At 39.2% G+C, this 22,872-nt stretch overlaps 1 protein-coding gene and 1 long non-coding RNA gene across 13 annotated transcripts in view; one reads left to right on the forward strand and one right to left on the reverse strand.

Annotated features, from left to right (window-relative positions):
* LOC126078807 (uncharacterized) overlaps nucleotides 1–3,465 on the reverse strand; it is an 83,251-nt gene extending 79,786 nt beyond the window's left edge. For both annotated transcript variants that reach the window (XR_007518161.1, XR_007518160.1), the window contains exons 1-2: nucleotides 3,252–3,465; nucleotides 2,336–2,492 (exon numbers count right to left, since the gene is read on the reverse strand). This is a non-coding gene — a long non-coding RNA (uncharacterized LOC126078807). The remainder of the gene's footprint in view (nucleotides 1–2,335; nucleotides 2,493–3,251) is intronic.
* Nucleotides 3,466–3,808: 343 nt separating this feature from the next.
* PICALM (phosphatidylinositol binding clathrin assembly protein) overlaps nucleotides 3,809–22,872 on the forward strand; it is a 106,800-nt gene continuing 87,736 nt past the window's right edge. For all 11 annotated transcript variants that reach the window (XM_049889609.1, XM_049889612.1, XM_049889614.1 and 8 more), the window contains exon 1: nucleotides 3,809–3,938. In XM_049889609.1, the coding sequence (XP_049745566.1) occupies nucleotides 3,809–3,938 (130 nt within the window). The remainder of the gene's footprint in view (nucleotides 3,939–22,872) is intronic.

Here is a 22,872-nt window from a genome sequence, read left to right on the forward strand (position 1 = left end):
GCTCCCTCTCCCTACACCACATGCCTCTCTACAGCATATCTTTTCATTTGGAGAGCCTAGGAAATACCATGTGCTATTCAAGTTGTTCCTTGTGTTTTTAGTTCTGTTCGTTTGTAAGTAATTAAAGCAGTAGGCCTTCAAGCTGGTGATCAAAGATAAGAATTGATTAGTTCCAGAGAATGATAGGTTCACTGTTAGAACAATATTCAGCACCTAGAATGGTGCCTGACACACAGTAGGTGTTCAACATATATTTTTTGAATGAATTAATAAAGTACTGAAATAAGGGTGATGCTCCAGATGGTAATTATGGCACGGACATGCTATATGTGTGAAAAAGTGGGCAGTTTTTATTAAATGAGAGATTTGGCATGATGGTATCAAAAGGGGTGATTTCAAAGTGTTTTCATTTATGCCTTCATTCAGCATTCTTCTGTTTGTCTACATGTATCAGATACAATAATAGCTTAGAGCTATCTCTGCTCCCCATACATGTGCAAATAAAACAATAATAAAAAATTAGATAACAGAAGGATGTATAAGATACTACATGAGTAACAAAAGGAAACTACTGACTGCCTATTGGGGTGTGAAACAACATTGCACTTCCAGCAATGGCAAGTGGATGGTACGGCTGGAATGCACGCGTGGAGCTGGTGAGAGATAAGGCCCATAGAGCAGTAGTTAAGCAGGGGCCAGATCGTGAAAGGCCTTGTACACCAGATCAAGAGGCTAGTTTTAACCTCTAGCATAGTGATGAAGGACCTACTGATGGATTTTAGTGATGGATTTACATTAATTTTAATACCAAGATAATCACATTTTAGGTTCAGAAAGATCTGGATTCTGATTCCCACATCTTAGAGAAATCAGCTAAGAAGTTATCAGAATAGTCTAGGTGGAAAAGAGATCATAAAGGCTTGAACTAAGGCAATAGAAATGGTGTTAGAGAGAAGATGACTTGAGAGATACAAGTAAATCAGGCTGAATGAGGGAAATAGGAGAGTGAGAGCTAAGAATGAATCATAGGTTTTTGAGTGGGGCTTCTAGGCAGACAGTGAGGTAATTAATGAAAACAGGGAACAAAGGAGAGGATCAGTATGGATTAAGGATGCAGGGCTATAGGCAAGCACAGAGAAGTTCAATTTTGGCCATATAGCAAGTCTGAGGCATCTGCGGGACTTCAGAGAATAGACCAAAGAAATTGAAATACAGAGAAACTTAAAGCATATAAAACAGAGTAAGTCAGTAATTCCTATTCTTAAAACAAGCCCCCGTTTTCCTCTAAATTCCTGTGTCTTTCAGTTTACAACTGTATATAAACTACAAAAAAATCACTAAATTGTTTATAACTCTAGAAACTTCTAAACGTACCCTTGAAGAAAAAAAACAATGATATTTCTAACAGAAGCTAGTACGTTAATAATGTGAACACGTTCGCAATTATTTGCATAAAGGTGGTCTGTAAGGAGCTTCATTGGAGCATTGGTGGCACAGTGGTTAAGAGCTCAGGCTGCTAACTAAAAGGTCGGCAATTCAAATCCACCAGCAACTCCTTGGAAACCCTATGGGGCAGTCCTACTCTGTCCTATAGGGTCACTGTGAGTTGGAATTGACTCGATGCCAATGGGTTTGGTTTGGGTTTTGGAAGAAGTTCATTGGCAAAACTGAAATATTTTCCTAGAATGTCACTCACAGTGATGAATAAAAGAACAAGTTTCTTCCTGTGCTTAGGAATAACATTTGCATTTTCCCTAATGATTAAATATTTAGCTATTGATAGCTACACCATGCTCATGTGGACCTCAGATGGGGGGTTTCGGCCAACTGGTAACTTATTCAGTGGAACCATTAGAAAGAACGGCTGACACGTCTTGAAAAAAAAAATAATTCTGCTGCCCAGTGGACATGGAAAAGCAAGATGGGCATCGAATCACAGATGGACTGCAGATGCACTGAAGAAAGTCACTGTATTTTTGTGATTACAATTTGAGGCTGGCTTGACATTCTTTCGACATAGATGAAGCCTGCTGGTTTAAGTACTGTATGTTCTTGGCAAAAGCATGGTGCTGCAGAATTCCACCAGCCATAGTGGGAAAAAAAGGGGGGAGGCGGAGAATTGGAGACTACAAAATTCCTGATACAATACATAAAATGTTAAATATCTATTAGTTTTGCATCTTTTGAGAGTCACCAGATTGAACCACAGTATTCTGGATTTGGCTGGCAGATGGTGCACACAGACTTTCTGAGTATCTTAGCATTTCATTGGAAACTAGCAGGATTACATATGACTACATAACACGCATAGAGATTTTAAAACTTATTCACAAACCTCGCTTAAAGGTCGGGCCTTAATAAAATTTCAGGAAAAGACTTTGTTAATATATTTTCTCGATCTAAAGAACAGATTCCCAGGACATAATGGTTCCTCTAAAATATCCACAGGGCAGTCAGTGTCAATGTCTTCTTTCTCTGAAAATCTGGCTCACCTAACAAGAGAAAAGAGGCCAAAAAGAAGAAAGATTATACCCAGAGAGATGGCAAGTAGTGATGTCTGCGCTTCTTTGAATGGGGCTTTTCCATTTCCCACCCCTCTCACTTCCTTCTATGGTCTGGACCTTTCATCAACACAGCAGTCAGCCTTGTAGGGTCACGCTAATCGCTACTGACGTCATCCTACTACTTCCCTTTTCAAATTCCACTGAAGCTATGTGTTTCCTGTCCTATTTGACAACCTAGAGAATGAACACTGGCCTGTTAGTATCTAAATTTAGACTGGCAGCAACGTGTTGAGTTTTCAGAGAATAGATAAACAAAAACAGGTGACATTTCCAAGCCTCTCAGGGAAAGGGAGAAAATTCTTCTGAGTTAGGTAAGAGCGCTTCAACAGTTTCACAGCAGGGAGAGGCCTGCTGGCAGGTTCAAAAATTAGGCCGAGTGGAGCCTTTTCTTTTTTGTTAGAGCCAGGCGGCCGGTTTGGGAGCGTTCCTAAACACATTCCTGCTTCTGTTAGGACAGGCCGGGAAGCCGGCGGCCTGACACCCCCTTCCTAGGGGGAAACTGTGCAGGCAGCTGTATCTCCTCTTTGTCAAGCCGTTGGTTTTAACCTGAGGCACGAGGACACCCTCAGGGTGGGGTGGGAGAATGCTAGCAGCCCCGCCGCCCTGCGCCCCCAGCCCGCCGGCCTCGCTACCCCTCCCTCGCCCCGCCTCCCCTCTGTGACCCCCGCGGACCCAGCCTCAGGAGACCTGTTGGCCGGCAGTCACGTGACGCGGCCGGCCGCAGACTTCCCCCGAGTGGGCCTCCTGTTGCGCCCGCCGGGCGGGTTCCATCACGTAACGCGCGGGCACCGCCCCGCTCTTCCCTCTCAGAGCGAGGGGAGGGCGGGCGCCGGAGAGGAAAGGGAAGGGAAAAGGGGCGGGAGAAGAGAGGAGGGGGCGGTGCCCGAGTCACGTGACCCGGGGGCAGCCCGGAAAGCTCCGAGGAGGAGCCTGGCGCCGCCATTTTCCTGCAGCTGCCTGTCCCTGTTGCCCGGCCTGGCTTCAGCTGACCAGGGGAAGGGGTGGGCTGAGTTGAGGCGGGGGCAGGGGATTGCCCGACCCCGTGTCCGACCCCGCGGGTGACACAAGTCAATTCTCTCTAGGCTGGGTGGCAGCGCGCGGCCTTGAGCCCCGCCCCAGGCCGGCAGGCGGGGAAGGAGCCGGTGAGGGGTAGGGGGTGCGGTGGGCGGTCGGGACCCTCCGGCTCTTGGGGGTCCCAGTCCCCGCTACTGCCTTGCGGGAGCGGTGGCGGAGGAGTTGCAGAGATGTCCGGCCAGAGCTTGACGGACCGAATCACCGCCGCCCAGCATAGTGTCACCGGCTCGGCCGTATCCAAGACAGTATGCAAGGCCACGACCCACGAGATCATGGGGCCCAAGAAAAAGCACCTGGACTGTGAGTGAAGCCGGCCGCGTCCCCTCCCCCACCCCCACGACCCGCGAGCTCTCTCCTCTCCAGCTGCCTCCACCCTCCCTGCGTCTTATCTGGCACAGCGGGTCCTGTGCTCGCCGGAGCTGTGTTCTTTTTGCTTCCACGGCACCTGCCTTCACGGCTTCCGTTCCTCCCGATGCCTGTCTGAAAATCACTGACAAGCCACTCCCCTCCCGGTTCCTAGGAGACCCTCGACTCCCGGCCCGGTGCGCCACCGTACTCCATCACACCCGACCAACTTGCCTCTCCATCCAGCTCCTAACCCCCCTGCCTCTTCTATCTGCTGCGGCTTTCCCTTCCATCCAGCCTTCGTTGCCCTCGCCGGAGCGTCTCCCTGCTCGCTCCGGATCTCATGGCCCCATTGTTTCCCCGTAAGCCTTCTTCGGGTTTCCATAAACGCCCGGTTCTGTGGATTCGTATCCCTGTTCCTCCGCAGCCCTGAGTGCTGCCTCCTTTCCCTTTTCTCCCTTCCCTTCCTGAGTTTCTCTTCCACCTTCCCTTCCTCATTTGACTTACCTCGCCTCTGTAGCTTCAGTTAAATTCCTTCGTCTCAGTTTAAATAATCTACCCAATACCCGATTTTTATCTCAGATTACTTTCTTTGTGGGAGTGAAAGTAAAGGCATTTACTTTGGTGTAGGGAAGGCTTTGTGGAAAGTGGGCATTTCTTTTTGCCTCTGGTGGAATTTAATCATTGTAATTGTCCACGCTTTGGGGTGAGATGTGAGTGTCAGACACCCCACCCCTTTCTCCCCCCCCCCAAAATGGGAATAGGAATGTGGAAAGAGGTTTATTGATATTGCTATCAGTTTATCAGTTCCTGGAACTGTTAACTCTGGCGGTTTGAAGTTAGAAGCTTGTGTGTGAAGCGTAGACTGTTGGAATTCCAAATACATAAAGTCAAACATACCTGCACATAACATGCATTTCTTTTAAAAAACATTAGTAAGAAGATCTTTTTGCTTTATTTTTTGTATTTGCTCACGGTCAGTGATAAAGCTTGAGTTTAGACTCCGTTTTTTGCTGATTATCTTTTGAGGAACTAGCTTTTTTATGTCATAATATTACTCCGTTCACTAATTTAGATACAATTAATAGAGCTAACTCCTCCCAACTTTTTCCCAACCTGGAAGCCACCTGTAATATCCTCCTTTTTCTTTCCACTCCCTTACCTCCAGGTACAAAGCTCAGTGGATCACCCACGCTTTAACTCAGCGGAGTTTTGACCTGAAGCTTTTCAGGGGGAAATAGGGAAATGGGCACAATAATATGTTCCTTTTTAAAATTGCTACTGGACATATTAGTCTGACTGACTTTCCTCTTTCATGAAAGTTACCTTGCTGTTTGAAACAAGAGTGAGCATGTACTGAAAGGGAATTAACTGTCAGGAGTCCTATTTTGATTGGCCATTTGGACTTTGGTCCTAAGGTTCGCGCTTTTAAAATATGTACAAAATGTGAATTCTTCCAAGATACTTTGCCTCAGAAGTGCTGTTAGAACAGGTTACGACTACAGACAAGCCCCATTATTTATTGTGATTTGTTCTTCGGCGGTGGAAAAGTGTTTAAAAAAAAAAAAAATTACTGCTTGGTTTTTTCTGATACCCAGATCTTGCCGGCTTTTTAACTGCCATTCCTTCTGTGTTTAGAGAATGCAGAATATATTTAAATGGTGACACTCTTACAGACAGGAAATTTATTCAAATGCGTTGTGAATCCATAGTGTTTTGTTTTTTTTTTTTTTTTTGATTATCTGAAATTTTGGAGTAGACACTTCTATTGTTTACTTCCCTTCCAATGATTACTTAAAGTTGGCAATTTTATGGTTTGTACTAACACTTGTGCTTGTTATTTTGTTAGTTATTTGGCCGGGATGTGTTGAGATACTTCTTGTGACTGTGTTAACTATTTCCTCAATTCGAAATGTTAAATTATAACAAGAATGGATACAGCTTTTAAAAATCCTTTTGTCTTATTTCAAATGTAGCAATCATTCTTTTAACACATTGCCAGAAAATAGGTTAGATAAAGTTAGAAGGGTGATATTTGCTTGTGGTTTTATAAATGTTAGTCTTTTCCCTTGTAATAGCAGCCACTGCAGATGCTAACTGGTGTTAGGCTTAGAGGATAACCTCACGTTTGTAGTTTTTTCTACCATTGCTGTGTTTAGAAGTTCCAGACTTCTTAGAAGTTGAACATTCCTGGTAATGCTTATTTGTTTTTAATCTGCATAAATAAGGTGCCACTACTCTTTACAATGACGTTTTAAAATATAATGTTTTCTCTGTGTTGTTCAAAATGTCCTTATAACTAGTTTTCAGTAAAGAAAATTTCTTAAAAGTAAAGTCTAACCAATGAGTGGTTTAACTAAATGCCTGCCTCCCACACATTTGAATATGCTTTGAGAAAATTGTCCACAGACAGTTCTTGATCTTGACACCATGAACTTTAGGCTTTAATGTAAAGATTTAACATTTAAAGTAGTTTTTTTTTCTTTAGAGATTTCTCTTTATAGTAAAGGCTTAGTTCTCTTGCCGCTCTTAGTAACTCGAAAAACTAAGCCCTACCTAGTTGAGCTTAATGAAAACAATTTTATTTTTTAAATGTCAGTATTTAACATAGATATGCTGAGAACTGTTGCTTTTCCTTAGAGTGTGGAGGTGGTGTCTGTGCACTCTCTTGCCAAGATTAAGCACAGTTTTCCTTATCTATATTACATTCTTGTTTAAAAAAGACCTTTTGCTTTGCTTATAGGTGTCAGTAGATAATAGTGTTGTCATGTCCCTAATGTGAAAAGAGTTTTGAAACTTTAAATAAATTTGAAAACATAAACATGATTTGCATTTAACTTAAGGCCCCTGGGGCCGTAATTAAGTAGAAGAGTAAGCCAAACCCACTGCTCTTGATTCTGACTGTAGGACAGAGTAGAACTGCCCCTCAGGGTTTCCAAGGCTGTAAATCTTTATGAAGCAGACTGCCACGTCTTTCTCCCATGGAGCAGCTGGTAGATTTGAACTGCCAACCTTTTCGTTAGCAGCAGAGTGCATTAACCACTCTACCATCAGGGCTCCTCAAGTAGAAGAATAGCAGACTTTAGTTTGCCAGGCACCGTTATCTCATATAATCCTCTCTAATGGCTATGAGAAAGGCAAACCATAGTGCATAGAAACTAGCATCTTACTCCATTTAAAGAGAGTATAGAATGCTTAGAATATCCATAATGATTGAAGTATAGACAAAATAACAATTTTTTTTAATTTCAATTTTTAATTTTAAGAACAGTCTTATCTGATTTGACAACATGGCTCATCTCTACCAACCTACCTTTATTTTACTCTTATCCTGTTTGTTTTTTGATATGAATACTTAATTTTTCCTTTTTGTATACTTGTATAATTTACTACCCTTGGGCATTTACATTGTGACATGTTTTGCTGAGCTGTATAATATTTACATTTATGTTATAATGGCTTCATTTTTTAAATCCATACTTTCCCTGTTTCATTTCCAGAAATACTTCATTTCAACCACCATCTTCCTTACATGCTCTAAAACAAAGTCAAGATAAAGTGCTTATTAAGTATCCATTATAAGTGTATCTCTATGGTAGATACAACCTGAGGATTTGTGTATTATGAACTGGGTCTACCAGTACCAGTTGCCTTCCACTTAATTCCAACTCATGGTGACCCCATGTGTGTCAGAGTAAAACTGTGCTTCATCAGGCTTTCAATTGCTGAGCTTTTGGAAGTAGATGACCCAACCTTTCTTCCAAGGGTGGACGCAAAACTCTAGGTTAGCAACCCAAGCGCATTCACTGTTTGCACCACCCAGGGACTCTGGAGGTATGTTGTATTAACCCCACAAATGTAAGTTTTTGTCCTCCTTGATATATCAAGTTATGTTTCTGAATAGTATGTAGTTTAAAAGAAACTCTAAAGGCACTGGACATTCAGCCAAATATCGTTATAATTAGGCTTCACTGATGGACTTAATTTACTTTAACAAAAAAAATTAGGCTTTAGGCATCTGTTTTTACTCTTTATAATAGTGCTTTTTTATGTTTACTTTCTTAAATATTTTGTATATCTGAATAATTTTTTGGAGGTGTCTTTGAATTTAATTTGAAGCTAGAGTGGCAGGTAAGAAGCAAAACACTTTGTATGAAAGGACTTGGCTTTTTTCTCATTTGATTTGTGAAGCACACGTATGAAATATTTTATTAGATGTTTTAAAAATGTATTTATCAGTAATAATTCATTTTAATTAATCTTTACTATTGCTTTAAATAAAATCGTTTATTTTGACCATGTTTATCATTTAGGATATTTAATGTGAAAGCTTTTCTAAAGTTCCAAATTGCTTAGTATCATTATTTCTCCCTTAAATAAGTTAGAAAAAGAAACTCGAAGACTTTTTTTTTTTGCCCAAATTTTATATATTTTATCATTGTTGAGAATATACACAGCAAAACATACCAGTTCAACAGTTCTACACGTACAGTCTGGTGACGTTGATTACAATCCTCAAATTATGCCCCATCCTCACCCTCCTTTCTCAGTTGTTCCCCCTCATTAATATAAACTCACTGCCCCCTAAGGTTCCTATCTTTGAGTTGTTGTTGTCAATTTGATCCCATACAGGTAGTTCTTAAGGCATACTTTTTTTTGCTAGTTAAGCTAAACTGTTGTTTAAAGATGACTTCGGGAGATATTTTTGGTTTAAAGATTGTCTTAGGGCAGTAGTTTAAGGAGTTCATCCACCTTGAAAGCTTCTCTGTAAGAGGTTAGAACCCTACCCAGAAAGAGGGTTAAAACCAAAAAAACCAAACCCAGTGCCGTGGAGTCGATTCCGACTCATAGTGACCCTAAACGACAGAGTAGAACTGCCCTGTAGAGTTTCCAAGGAGCACCTGGCAGATTTGAACTGCCAACGCTTTGGTTAGCAGCTGTAGCACTTAACCACTACGCCACCAGGGTTTCCAGAAATAGGGTTAGACTTTAAAAATAAAGGCTTAGTATTTGCTTTTCCTGTTCTTTTGGTGGCTAAAGTGATGTTTCCGTTACTTTGTGTTCTGCCTCAGTATGTTCCCAGTAAAACTGTTTTATACATTTCTCTAGAGAACCAAAATTTTGGATTGACCTTTTAGAGTTTTATACGTTCATTGTATATGTGGTTCTTTTCTTGGTGAATTATTCCTGAGCTGTTAAATTTGACTAATGATATTCCTTTAAAAGAATATTTTGATGGACCTAAACCTTTGTATTAAAAATTATGTTTACAGTTGTGATTTGCCAGATTTATCAGAATAGTAAGGGCTTGTCAAGTTATATTATTGTGTAGGTAGTAATACTTAACAGTTAGGCATGTTCTTTGTGCTTGTCCCTAGATTTATATTTATTTAACAAAACTTTATTTGTGCTTATTTGTACTAAATAGTTGTTAATAATGTTTAGTGTAAAAATGTTTAGCATAACATTTATTAACTTGTTTATTCCTTTTAACAACTCTGTATCAGAGGTTTGGTTATTATCTCCATTTTACTGAAGAAGAAACTAGGGCACCGAAAAGTTAAGTAATTTACCCACGGTCACATAGCCAGGAAGGAATAAACCGGGATTTGAACCAGGCACTCTGGGACCAGAGCCTGTGCTTTCATCTCAGTGTGACTTTTTACATAAATGCTTTTCTATTTCAGAAAGTGAATAAACCGTATTCATTTATTCAGGACAGTGGTTCTTAAGTGTAGTCCAGGGTCTCTTGAGGGTCCCCAAGATCCTTTCAAGAAGTTTGCAAAGTCAAAAGTATATTCGTATATATATTTTCAAAAAAGCCCGTTCCCATCGAGTTGAATCTGACTCATAGTGACCCTATAGGACAGAGTAGTATGTCCCCTAGGGTTTCCAAGGTGTGGCTGGTGGATTTGAACAGTTGACCTTTTAGTTAGCAGCCGAGCTCTTAACCACTTCACCATCAGGGCTCCAAGCTGTTACTTGACTCTCTCATTCCCATTCCTTCATGAGTGTACAATGAAGTTTACTAAAGGCTGTGTGATATTACAACAGACTGAATGCAGTAGTAAATATGAGGATTCAGCTATCTCTTGTTAAATCAGATAGTAAAAGATTTGCATAATTGTAAAGCAACGTCACTCTTCTAGATTTTTGTTTTGGAAAATTAGTTATTTTTCATGAAAAATGTTAACATATAATGGGTTTGTAGTATTTTTAAATGGATTAATATTTTTGAAAATCTTAGTTTTAATTTCTAACTATAAATAGCAATAGAGAAAACCTACGTAAACAAGTTTTTGGGGATCCTCAGTTTTTAAGAGTGATGGTTCTGAGACTAAAAAAAAGTACAGTGGCTAGACCAGGCTGTGATTAGATATTTGTGAGCAGTGTTCAACTGCTTAACATTTCTGATACTAAATTTTATGCTAGCAGGTTGAAGGCAATTTAATAAGTTCTTTACTATTGAAGGCTTATGAAAAATTCTTAGTCATTTATATTTCCATATTTTATGATTTATAATTCCATATTTTTAAAAAGAAAGGTTAAAGATCTTTGAATGGTAGATAAAGAACTTTGATTCGATTGCTGTGAGTTGGAATCGACTCAATGGCAATGGGTTTGGTTGGTGATGTTTTACAACCTCAGGAATGTATCTCCCTCTATATGGGGGATTTACTTTACGGCTGTAAAAAATTCAGAAATAACTGTTTACAGTTTAACTTTGTTTTAACTGTAACAGAAATAACTTTGCCTTTCCGATATAGGAGACAGGAAAGAGGAGTATTGGAAGGGAAGAAGGCAAGCCATAGTTTATTGGAGACCCCAGATGGTTGTATGTAATCATTCTGTGATGAACCCGGCTGTGGGGAGGAAGGGCATTTTCTCTATATTAGTTTTGGGAGATTCAGATTGATTATGAGCTGGAACTGGACTGGAGTTTTTATTTGGTCTTGAGTAAACTTAGAGGCAATAGGAACAAAATTAAGATAGAAACAAAGTTGGCGCATTTATGGGAGAGTGCGTATTTGAAGGGACAAAAAGGTACTCAGAGAGGAACTAGATTTAAAAGATCCTTTAAACTCTGAAAGGTGTCCCTGGGTGGCACAAATTGGTAAGTGCTAGACTGTAGCACTTTAAAATTTTTTTTTTTAAGCTGGTGATTTGAACCCACCCAGAGGTGCCTTAAAAGAAAGGCCTGGTGATCTGCTTCCACAAGGTCACAGCCATGAAAACCTTCCTGAGTGTGGTTTTGCTCTGCACACACGGGTCACCATGAGTCGAAATTGACTCAACAGCAACTGGTTGGTTTGGTTAAGTTCTCGAAGTAATTTTGGATTTGATTTGGTGGGTAACAGTGACCAAACCATTGGAGGACTTTGATGAAGAGATGTTGCGTAATCCTTTGATTACATCATTTTGTTCAGTAGATTGGAAGGAATGTGCAGTGTGACTTGGAATGGAGACTGCTGGGGACAAAAAGAACCTAACAATAATATCTAAAAAAATTTCCCAAGGGCCTTATAAAGCCTTGTATTAAATGGGACTCTTGATTGATTTGTCTTCAAATTTTTAATTAAGATTTTTCATCCAAGCTCTTCCTTTGTAGCTAAGCAGGTTAGTTTCCAGTTGTGCCAAAATAAATTTTTGACCCCAAACTATTAGCGTTTGCGCATAACCATTCCTTGGACACAAACTATCTTTCTCATCCCTCTGTCAAAACAGATTCCTCCTTTTTTTAAAGCCACCTTGTTTTCATTAACACTCACATTTAAACTAAACCCTCTTTCTTAAAAACATTACTGAATAACTTCCCTGGTCCTGTCATTCCAACATTGTTATCACCATTTAAAATGTATAACTTTGTTAAACTGTAGTTACTTTCATGCTTATATACATACATATTGGGTTCATGTGTGTTTTCTCTGTAGAATGGGAAACATTCTTTTCTGTATTGTTTTGTATCTTTTCCCAGAATACCTAGTCATTGAGCCTGGGAATGCTCAGTAAATATAAATTGAATAATTACACAGTCTCCCTATAGAGCTCAGACTATTCCATGACTTTATGGACACAGTATAGAGATCTATTCCAGTAGACATTTAGTAATTATTTTCCCATGGCATTTATCTTAGTTGTAGTGGATGATAATCACTTGGTTTTATTAAGTCAGTCATTAGCATTGGTAAAAAAGAAAACATTTTAACAAATTATTTTGTGTTTTATGGAACCCATGAAGCATTAGGAGTTTAGTTTTGTTGATATATTAGGTGTTTTTCAAAATTAATTCGACAGCAAAAAAAAGTTGGCTGCAGCTGCTCAATTTGAGCATCATATCAGAATGAACATTTTTGTTGACATGTTCTTAAAAGCTGGAAGTGTAATTTCAAAAATTAAATTGGAGACCAGAAGTTGATTTGAAATATTTATCAGAGCTGCTTCCTTGTACAACTCTAGGAGTGCACATTATCATGTATGTAAATAGTGCTTCCTAAAGTACAGCCACTCCCCACTTACCGAAGTGGTTAGGTTCCAAAGACCAGGTTGTTATGTGAAGATAGGCATTACATGAAAAATGGGGGATGGCCAGATCAGATCAAACAGAAGATGACTACATTATTACGTAACTGCCAAATTACATCATTACATAATTGCCAAACCACTGAGAATCATGGTCCAGCTAAGTTGACACATAACCTTAACTATCACAGCCTGTGTTACTCTTGTCTCGCACCTTGGCATTTGTTACTGCCAGACATACGTTGTTAATGTGAATAGTCAGGTAGTAGATTTTTTACTATTGTCCTAAATGTGAAATGTCAGATAATGAGATAGTCTAAGCGAGGAATAGGTGTTGAGGAGACCAGTATGCCTTTCTAAACCCTCACTAAAGGTTGCAGGTGTATCATACATGTTACTTCGCAGAATATGGTCAGTTGCTCTGTTTTAATGTACATGTTTCTCCTGGTTATAGGTCTCTTCAGCTAGGCTATAAGCTCTGAGAACAACGGTTGTGGGTGTGGGTGTATGTTTAAAATTTTATGCACTGGTGATAGAGTTTCTTGTGGGTGCTTAAGACACATAACCCAGAACCATAGATGTACCATATTTTAAATACCTCTAGTATATGAAAATCTTAATGTCATTCAGATAGATACCAAAATAAGTAGTGAGGGTGGTATTCATATTTGAGAGGACTGGCAAGCATTTTTGATGCTCTTTGAGTGTTTGCAGAAATTTGATTCATACATGGGATTGAATAATTTGAAATATTAGCAGTTAACTGAAACTAATAAGAAAAGGGGCATTGTGAGGCAAGATGATTTATTTATTTTTTGTACTGTATAAAAGCTATAATTCACTTCACGTAAAATTCACAATTTTAAGTGTACAATTCAGTGCTTTTTAGTATTGAAACACCATTATAATTCTAGAACACTTCCATCACCCCCAAAAGAATGTCGCTTCCCATCTCCCTCTTCCTCCAAACCCTAGCAACCGCTACTTTACTTTCAGCTCTGAATTTGCCTATTCTGGGCCTTTTGTGTACATGGACTCATTCAATGTATGGCTTTTTGTGTCTTGTGTCTTTCACTTGGCATAATGTTTTCAGGATTTATCCATGTTTTAGCATGTATCCATACTTTATTCCTTTTTATTGCCACGTGATACCTACTGTATAAAATGTGGCACATTTTATCCGTTCATCAGTTGACGGACATTTGTTTTGTTTCCCCTTTTTGGCTATTACGAATAATGCTGTCATGAACATTTGTATGCAAGTTTTTAGGTGAACATATGTTTTCAGTTCTCTTGGGTATGTATACCTAGGGGTAGAATTGCTGGGGTATATGGTAATTCTGTGGTTTAACTTTTTGGGGAACTGCCAGGCTTTTTCACAGCAGCTACACGCATCGTTTTACATTCCTTCCAGCAATGTATGAGAGTTCCCATTTCTCCACATCCTTCCTTGCCAACACTTGTTATTTTCCGTTTTTAAAAAATTATAGTCATCCTAGTGGATATGAGGAGTCCCTGGGTGGTACAGATGGTTAGCACACTGGGCCACTAACCAAAAGTTTGGAGGTTTGAGTCCACCCAGAGGCACCTTGGAAGAAAGGCCTGGTGATCTACTTCTGAAAAGTCAGCTGTTGAAAACCTGATGGAGCACAGTTCTCCTCTGACACACATGGGGTTGCCATGAATTGAAATCAGTTGCATTGCAAGTGGTACTGGTAGTGGGTGTGAAGTGGTATCTCATTGCAATTTTGATTTTCTTCACCCTAGTGACTAATGATGGAGCCCTGGTAGCATAGTGATTAAGAGCTCTGCTGCTAACCAGTTCAGATCTACCAGCCGCTCCTTGGAAACCCTATGGGGCAGTTCTGCTCTGTCCTGTAGGATCGCTATGAGTCGGATTCAACTTCAAAGCATTGAGCCTGCGGTGACTAATGATGTTGGGCATCTTTTTAGGTGCTTATTAACACGTGTATCTTCTTTGGAAAAATGTCTATTCAGGTTCTTTGCCTACTTTTTAATTGGGTTCTTTATGTATTCTGAATACTAGAAGAATTCTTTATATATCCTGGGTGCTAGACCTTTACTAGACATATGATTTGCAAATGTATTTTCCCATTCTGTGGGTTGTGTTTCTACTTTATTAACAATGTCCTTTGGTGCACAAAAGTTTTTAATTTTGGTAAAGTCCAGTTTATCCATTTTTTCTTTGGTTGCTTGTGCTTTTGATGTCAACATGTAACAAACTGTTGCCCAATCTAAGGTTAAGCGGATTTATACCTGTGGTTCCTTCTAAGAGTTTTATAGTGTTAGCTCTTACCTAAGGCTTTGTTTCACTTTGAGATAATTTTTGTATATGGTATGAAGAACCAAGGTGATACTAAGGAAAACTAAGGATATTTGAGTTTTTCCTCTCTTTTGAATGGAGTCCACCTCTACTACCACCATATAGTATGGAAATAGAGAATAGTGGGAGAGGAAAAAAAATTCCTCGATGGCAGCCTTCAGAACTGGGCATAGCTCATTGACTAAATGGAATTATTTGAGTCAAACATTCTCTCAGCTGGATGAACTGCTTAATCTAATCCAGTGTGAATTTTTTTAGATTGTCAGTATGGTCTTCACAATGTGTGAGGATAATATATACTTGTATGAGTGTCATTATATATGTTTTTGTCCACATACAATAGTGCCATATGCTTCGATAGTATCTTGTACTTTCCCATCATGACACTTTTTATATATAATAATTGTTTATAGCCTCTATAATTATAGTTGTTTATCGAGGAACCTGTGTGTATTTTTTACTATGCTAAGTACAGGATTTGCATAGCAAGTGTGCAATGAAAAGATGCTGAATGAATGAAGGAGGGATGACTTTCTCTTGGGGGATTACTAAATGTGTTATTAATGTTTTAGAATCTCCTTTCATATAAAGGAAGAGGAAGATCACCGACTTTGTAGGAGTAATAATAGCCTTCTCTACGAGTAGTTGTTAGCATAAATTTCTTTTTGTTTCTATGGTCAAGTAAAAACAGTTTTTTAAGATAATACTATATTGTGTTTTCCGTGAAAGCTTACACAGCAAGTTAAGTTCTCATTTAACAAATTACTGCACATACTGTTCAGAGACATTGGTTACATTTTTTCCTGATGTTTTACCATTCTCATTAATTCCCTTCTGGATGTTTCACTTCTAATAATCTGGTTTCCCTGTCCCCTTAACCCTTTCATCTTTGCTTTAGATTAATTGTTGACCATTTGGTTTTGTAGATGACTTTTTAAAGGTGCACAGTACACACTGGTAATATTCTTTGTTTTATGAGCCAGTTTGTTATCTAGGTAACAAGGTGCCCTCAGGGTAGTTTTGAATCAAGGTTTTTTGGAGTATCTCAGGGCCATAGTCTTGGAGAGTCCTCTAGTTTTAACTGATTCAGTAAGCCTGGACTTTTTAAGAATTTGAGTTCTGTTTCACATTTTTCTCTCCTTCTCTCAGGATTATCTGTTACGGCCCTCATCAGAATAGTCGTTAGTGGTAGGCAGATTGAGTAAATTTTTATTCTTTATTTTTTGAAAACGCAAAGAATCACGAAGGTGGGAATAAACTTGCAGAGTTAGGTTATCGAGTGAAGTTAGGGCAGTTTCACACACTAAAAATTCTTTATTCTATGGTATACTTACTTTTGGTATGTTTGACTTAAATGAGCTTAGTCAAATCTTGTGATTTTTCTTCTGCTTTTTTTGTTGCTGTTACGTGTAGTTGTTCAGAGTGAATTCCAGGCAGTACTTGTTGGACTTTATGCTGTCTGCAGTAGTCAACATCTTTAAGCAGAATGCTATCAGGTGTTGTTTGCTGAGTGCTTATATCTTGTTACAGGACATTGGCAAAGCATTTAAATGGTAAATAAAGCTAATAAGAAATGAAGTATATACTTAAAAAAATTTTTTTAATTTTGTCGTTGCAAATATACACAGCAAAACATACCAGTTCAACAGTCTGTACATGGTCCCTTCAGTAACATTGAACATTCTTCGAGTTGTGAAACTGAAACCATTGTCACCCTCCTTTTCTGAGTTGTTCCTCCCCAATTAACATAAACTCGCTCACTGCCTCTTAAGTTTCCTATTTAATCTTTCAGAGCTGCTGTTACCGGTTTGATCCCATACAGATCTTGAAAGAGCACATGGCTCAAGGCAGACGTTCTTTATTAGTTAAACTAAACTATTGTTTGGTTTTAAGAAGACTTCAGCGGATATTTTTGGTTTAAGGTTTAAAGGTTACCTCAGGGCAGTAGTTTCAGGGGTTCTTTCAGCTTCCATAGCTCCAGAAAGTCTGGAGTCCATGAGAATTTGAAATTCTTTTCTGCATTTTCCCTTTTTTGATCAGGATTCTTCTATAGAATCTTTGCTCAAAATGTTCAGTAATGGTAGCCGGGCACCATCCAATTCTTGAAGTATATACTTTTAATAGGATTTATGAATGAGTGGGGCCTTGTCTTTGTTTGCTTTTTCCTCCTACCTACTTCAGCTTTGCTTTCTCCCCCGTTCTCTGTGCTGCTTTTAATGAAGCCTATATTGCAATCTGTGACTTTTTGATAAGTTGCCTATGATAATGCAAATTAGTTTTCTTTTGAAAAGGAAATGTAGATAAATCGTAAGTCATTTGTGTACCTAAAGACACACGAGTTTATCATTTTAAGTGACTTTATTTTACTTGAAGCACGTGTGTGGAAAAAGGGAAATTATAGGAGCAAATCTTTACTTTATGATGTTATTAATAAAATTCCCTAGATAACTTTATACTGAAAATCTTGTGCTTGCCCTGTGAGTAAGGATGTAGGGCAAAAGGTCTGAAATTGAGTTCTGTTTAACATTGGTCAGTACTGAAGCAAATCCTCGTGAGAAACAATAAGCGTGGTGCTAAGAAAAAGTGATCAAGGGCCAGAAAATAAAAAGATGAGTTACACATCATCTTTACTTTAAAAGGAGCATGAGGTCTAATAGTGTAAAAATGTACAAACCAAACTATACATTGAGATAAATGTGTAATACTTTTCACATAAAGTATCGAAGTATTGGAAGGAGTAATTAACTTTGGGGAAGGTGAGTGAAAACTTCACGGGGGAGGTAGCAGGGTTTAAGGATGATTTGCAGTATCATGAAAAATGGGGAAATAAATTGAAGTTAAGAATTTCATTCTACTTGGATTAGCAATTAATGCCCATGGAAGCAGCAGGAAAGAAATCAAATGACATATTGCACTGGGCAAATCTGCTGCAAAAGACCTCTTACAAAGTGCTAAAAAACAAAGATGTCTCTTCGATGACCAAGGTACACCTGACCCAAGCCGTAGTCTTTGCAGTCACCTCGTATGCATACAAAAGCTGGACGGTGAAAAAAGAGGACAGATGAAGAGTTATTGCATTTCAACTGTGGTATTTGTGAAGGTCACTGAATATACCATGGGCTGCCAGAAGAATGAACAAAGCAGTCTTGGAAGAAATACAACCAGAGTACTCCTTAGAAGCAAGGATGGCAGGACTTCTTCCTGCTTACTTTGGACATGTCACCAGGAAAGACCAATCACTAGAAAAGGACATCATGTTTAGTAAAGTAGAGGATTAGCAATCACAAGGAAAACACTGAATGAGGTGGATTGACAAAATAGCCTCAAAGATCACGGAGATGGAGCAGGACCGGGCAATGTTTTGTTCTGTTATACATAAGGTTGCCATGGGTTGGAGCTGACTCAGTGGCAATTAGCAACAGTGATTTGGCAGATGGAGAAGGGGTTCTTTCTAAGTAGATTAGCACATGGAGTGATACGGAGACAAGAAAGAGCGTTATGATGTGTTGGGGAAAACTATAAGTAGTTCTGTATGGTGGAATGCAAAGTGTTAATGGGAGTGGGAGAGATGAGGCTGGAAGGAGTCCTTAAGGTCTTTTAGGGGCAGGAGGTATCTTGATAGGTTCTGACCTCTTCCAATTCTTTTTCCTAATTCTTTGGAGCACCCCCCCCCCCCGCCATAGTCTCATTTTACACTCTCCTTTTCTCACTTTGATTAGCTGCTTTCCTAGCTTTAGATGCCAGTGCCATGGAACTGGGGAAGTACTTTTTCCTTTTGCCAGGTGATTTGTGGTAGGATTATTGAGAGAGAGAGAGGAAGGAAAGAGCCTGCAACCCTGTTGCTAGGTATACAGGTGTGCTTTGGCATGCTATTGGACCTCTGAATATTGTTACCCATTGTGGTTTGGGTCTTTAAATAAATAAAATTAGGTACATTGTGGTGTCATGGCTTTTGTGGGCTTGTCTGGAAATCAAACTTTTTTTTTAGTTCCAAATTTATGAAAGAACTTAAACACAGACTGTCATTATCTGGTGATGGTCAGAAGAATAAAAAAGGTTTGATAAATGAATTAAAGAACAGTAGGATTGCTGGGGACTTGTGCCATTTATGTGATTTAACTATTGGTATCTAAACCAAAAAACAAATGATACATTAATTACCAGTCATTCTTACTTGTTTTTAAAGCTGGAGCTCTGAAGAACTCTACTAAATAAGACTTTGTTAGTCTTGTGGAAATTAATGCACTCATTTATTTAGCAATTACATATTGAGTGTCTACTACATACCCAAGTTACTGTGTTGAGATACTGGAAAGCCTAAAAGTGAAATCGTTTATCATGACCTCAGTCTAATAGGAAAGATTATGACATGTACAGGTATCTATATTATGCAATTTGGGATAAGTATAGAACAAATGTCACTGAAACACAGATGAGAGCGATACTGCTTTTGACCAGGGGAGAACTGGATCTTAAGTAGTTGTGTGCAGAGTCAGTTCCAACTCAGGTGACCCAATACGACAGAGTTGACCCGCCCCATAGAGTTTTCTAGGTTGTAATCCTATGGAAGCAGATTGCCAGTTCTTTTCTTCCACGTAGCCTCTGGTGGGCTCAAACCACAGACCTTTCAATTAGCAGCCGAGTGCTTAACCATTGTGCCACCACTAGTGAGGAGCAATAGGCATTTCAGGTGAAGGAAAGAGCATGAGCAAATATTTGTAGGCAGGAATGCTGGTATTGTGTTTGGCAAACGAGGAGTCTGATTATAGAGGGTAAATGAGGTTTTTTTGGGCTGGGAGAGGGACAGGTTGGGTGTAAGAAGAAATGTGGTTGGAGCAACTGTCTGAGGCTATGTTGTAGAGGAAATTTGTGTTTTAATCATACAGCCTTTTCGTATATCTTATTGGTAGTTAGCTTTTGGCTACTGTTGGTTAAGTTGGAAAATAAAGCTGGTTTTTAAAAATTGCACTTAATTTTCTGCTGCCAGTGTTAAAATAGGGAAGGTAGGGAGTTTTGCTGATCCTGAAACTGAGAATGAGATTTTGCTGCATCAAACTTTTTGTTAACTTGATTATTGTAGGTTGGATGAATATTGACAATAACTGATATTTTGGGGACTTCCAAGACTGTAGATTGCACGGGAATCATTTTTCTAAGCAAAAAATAATACATGTCTTTGATCTGAAGGTAGACGTTTTATAAAAGTTTAAGGAAACTTCGGTCTTCGGTGTTTACCAAATCTGATACAAATCAGTTTAATTAGATAATAACATACATAATGGGGATAATAGCTAAGATTTTTGGAGTGCTTTCTACGTTTTAGGTAGTTGACATGCATTAACACATTTAATGTTATGAAAAATCTGAGGAGGTAGAGGTAGTGTTATTAGCACTGTTGTACAGATTCATAAACTGAGACACTGCTAGTAAGAGGAAATAGAGAATAAACTTAGCATTTAAATGACAAAGCACCTGAGGGCCCTTAGTTCAGAGAGCTTTTAGGGAATGCGATATAGTTAGGAAAAAGCCATTTTTTAAAAAACATAATTTCTACAAATATATAAGTTACATTTAGAAACAGCAACTTCCTACAATTCTTAGGTTAACCTGTTTGTTAATATGCTTCATTAGGAACAAGCCCTGAACTGGAATATAGGGAGCTGGTCCCATATGAGGCACCCTGGTGGTGCAGTGGTTGAGAGCGATGGCTAACCAAAAGGTCGGTAGCTTGAATCTACCAGCTGCTCCTTGGAAACCCTATGGGGCAGTTCTACTCTGTCCTGTAGGGTTGCTGTGAGTTGGAATCAACTCGAAGGCACTAGGTTTGGGTGGAAACTCTGGTGGCGTAGTAGTTAAGAGCCTATGGCTGCTAACCAAAAGGTCGGCAGTTCAAATCCACCAGACACTTCTTGGAAACTATGGGGCAGTCATATCGGGGCACTGTGAGTTGGAATCAACTCAGCACCAGTGGGTACAGTCCCATATGACCTTAGGAACAAATCCCTTACTCACCTAAATTGCTTCTTTTCTAAATTTCATCCCTTCTCTGTTCTGTGATGCTGTACTTGTACCCCTTTAGCTTTTCTGTCCTTGACTTGGTCCTCTGGAAACTAAGATCAGAAACAATTTCTCTATGAGCCTTTGCTTCATTCTCCATTAGAGTGTTCTGTCTCATCTACCAGTATGTCATCATTACTTGAATAAAAAAATTGAATTTGAATCTTACTCTCATGGAGGGGTGGGGTGGGATTGTTCTTCTACCTTTATTGAAAAGATGTTAATGTAAAAATATAAAAAATAGCTTGATAATAAAGGATTTCACACTAGTCTTTCCAGGCATGTCGCAAGTGCTTACTTTTCTCAGTTTTACTTCAGTCATGCAGGTTTATTGTCTCCCAGCATCTGTACTTTACTGACTTTATGAGGCTTTTTGATGTTTTTAGTTCAAAAAAAATTTTTTTTTGCTCATAATTTTGAGAATATCAGTAGTCCTTGTGATCTAAGTCATTCATCATGTATTCTTGGACCACCTCAAATCTAAAATAGTTGCTAAAATGAATTAAAGAAGACTATAATTATTTTTGTAATTATGTTATGAAAGAAGAGTACAGTGTGCAGTGAGACCATTTAAAAGGTTGGCGATTCAAACCCACCAGCTGCTCCTCAGGAGAAGGCTGTGGCAGTCTACATCCATAAAGATTACAGCCTTGGAAACCCTGTGGGGCAGTTCTGCTTTGTACTGTAGGGTTGCAATGAGTCGGAATTGACTCAGTGGCAGTGGATTTGGTTTTTTGGTTTTGGTAACGTAGCCTAAAGAAGTGTTACTTAAGCGCAGACCTGAAGAATGCGTAGGAGTTAACTGGGTGAAGAGGGGGAGAAGAGAATTACATATGCATCATGATATGGAGCCCGGTTGGTATGCCTGGAAACGGGAAGGAGCTCCAAAGACTGAAAAGCCCATCAAGTGAGGCAGTGAGTGGCAGGAGTGATTAGTAGGTGCCAGGGCTACAGATCATATGAAAGTGTTTGGACTTTATTCTAAGGCAGTAAAAAGTTTAGGTGACCTTTTACTTAAATGACACGGTGTGTGTGTGTGTGTGTGTGTGTGTGTGTGTGTAGAGAGAGAGAGAATTGTGTTTTCGAAAGATCACTCTGTAGAGTAGAGAATAATTGTCGGGGCAATAGTGGATGTTGAGAACCTAATTAGGGGCTGTTGTCGTGGTCCAAAATGATAATGTCTGTGGAGATGAAGATGAGGCATTGATTTCTTGTTCCAGCTCCTGCTTGCCTTTTGCTCTCAGGCATTATCTCTTGGAAGATTCCTTAACCTGAAGCATTTGTGGGTTTAAGCTGGGGAATAAAACATATCTTCCACCCTTGACTATAAAGAATGTTTATCTAAATTTTAGATTTGCCCCTTTTGGGCATGTATGTTTAGATTGGATGCTCTGGTTTGATAAGGGAGGACAGGACCCTTCTCCCCGACTCCTGATTGGCCAGGTGAGCCGTATGTGGCAAGCCATGGGTGACCTTTGTAATTAAATGGCTGCCCCGTCCCTCTACAGAGGTGTTTTGTTTTACTTTCATAGCATCCTCTCTCTATGTTTATCTCTCTTGAAAACTGGGACTGTATTTTATTCATCTTAGAATCCCCAATACCAAGAATATAATGCCTGGTGTATAAGAATATCTTACATCTTAGTAAAATATTTAATCTCTAAGGAAGAGAATGGATTTGGTGTACTAGGCTGGTGTAACAGTTTTTTTTTTTTTTAATGTGAGTTAACTTTTATATTGAAAATACTCACATATGATCTTGGTCTTCATCTAATTGATTCAGTTGATCAGTTCATTGTGTTCATGCCAGGATTATGAATTTGTTACTTAGCTGTGACCACAGACTAAATGACTTACCATGGCTATTTGTCGACTGTTGGTCATAATGGGAATCAGTTGAGAGTATGTAATGGAGCATCACTGATCTGTCACCATACACCATAGTAACATCATCATCTTAAAATTATT

This window comes from Elephas maximus, chromosome 7 (assembly GCF_024166365.1).
Source record: "Elephas maximus indicus isolate mEleMax1 chromosome 7, mEleMax1 primary haplotype, whole genome shotgun sequence".
Lineage (NCBI taxonomy): Eukaryota > Metazoa > Chordata > Mammalia > Proboscidea > Elephantidae > Elephas > Elephas maximus.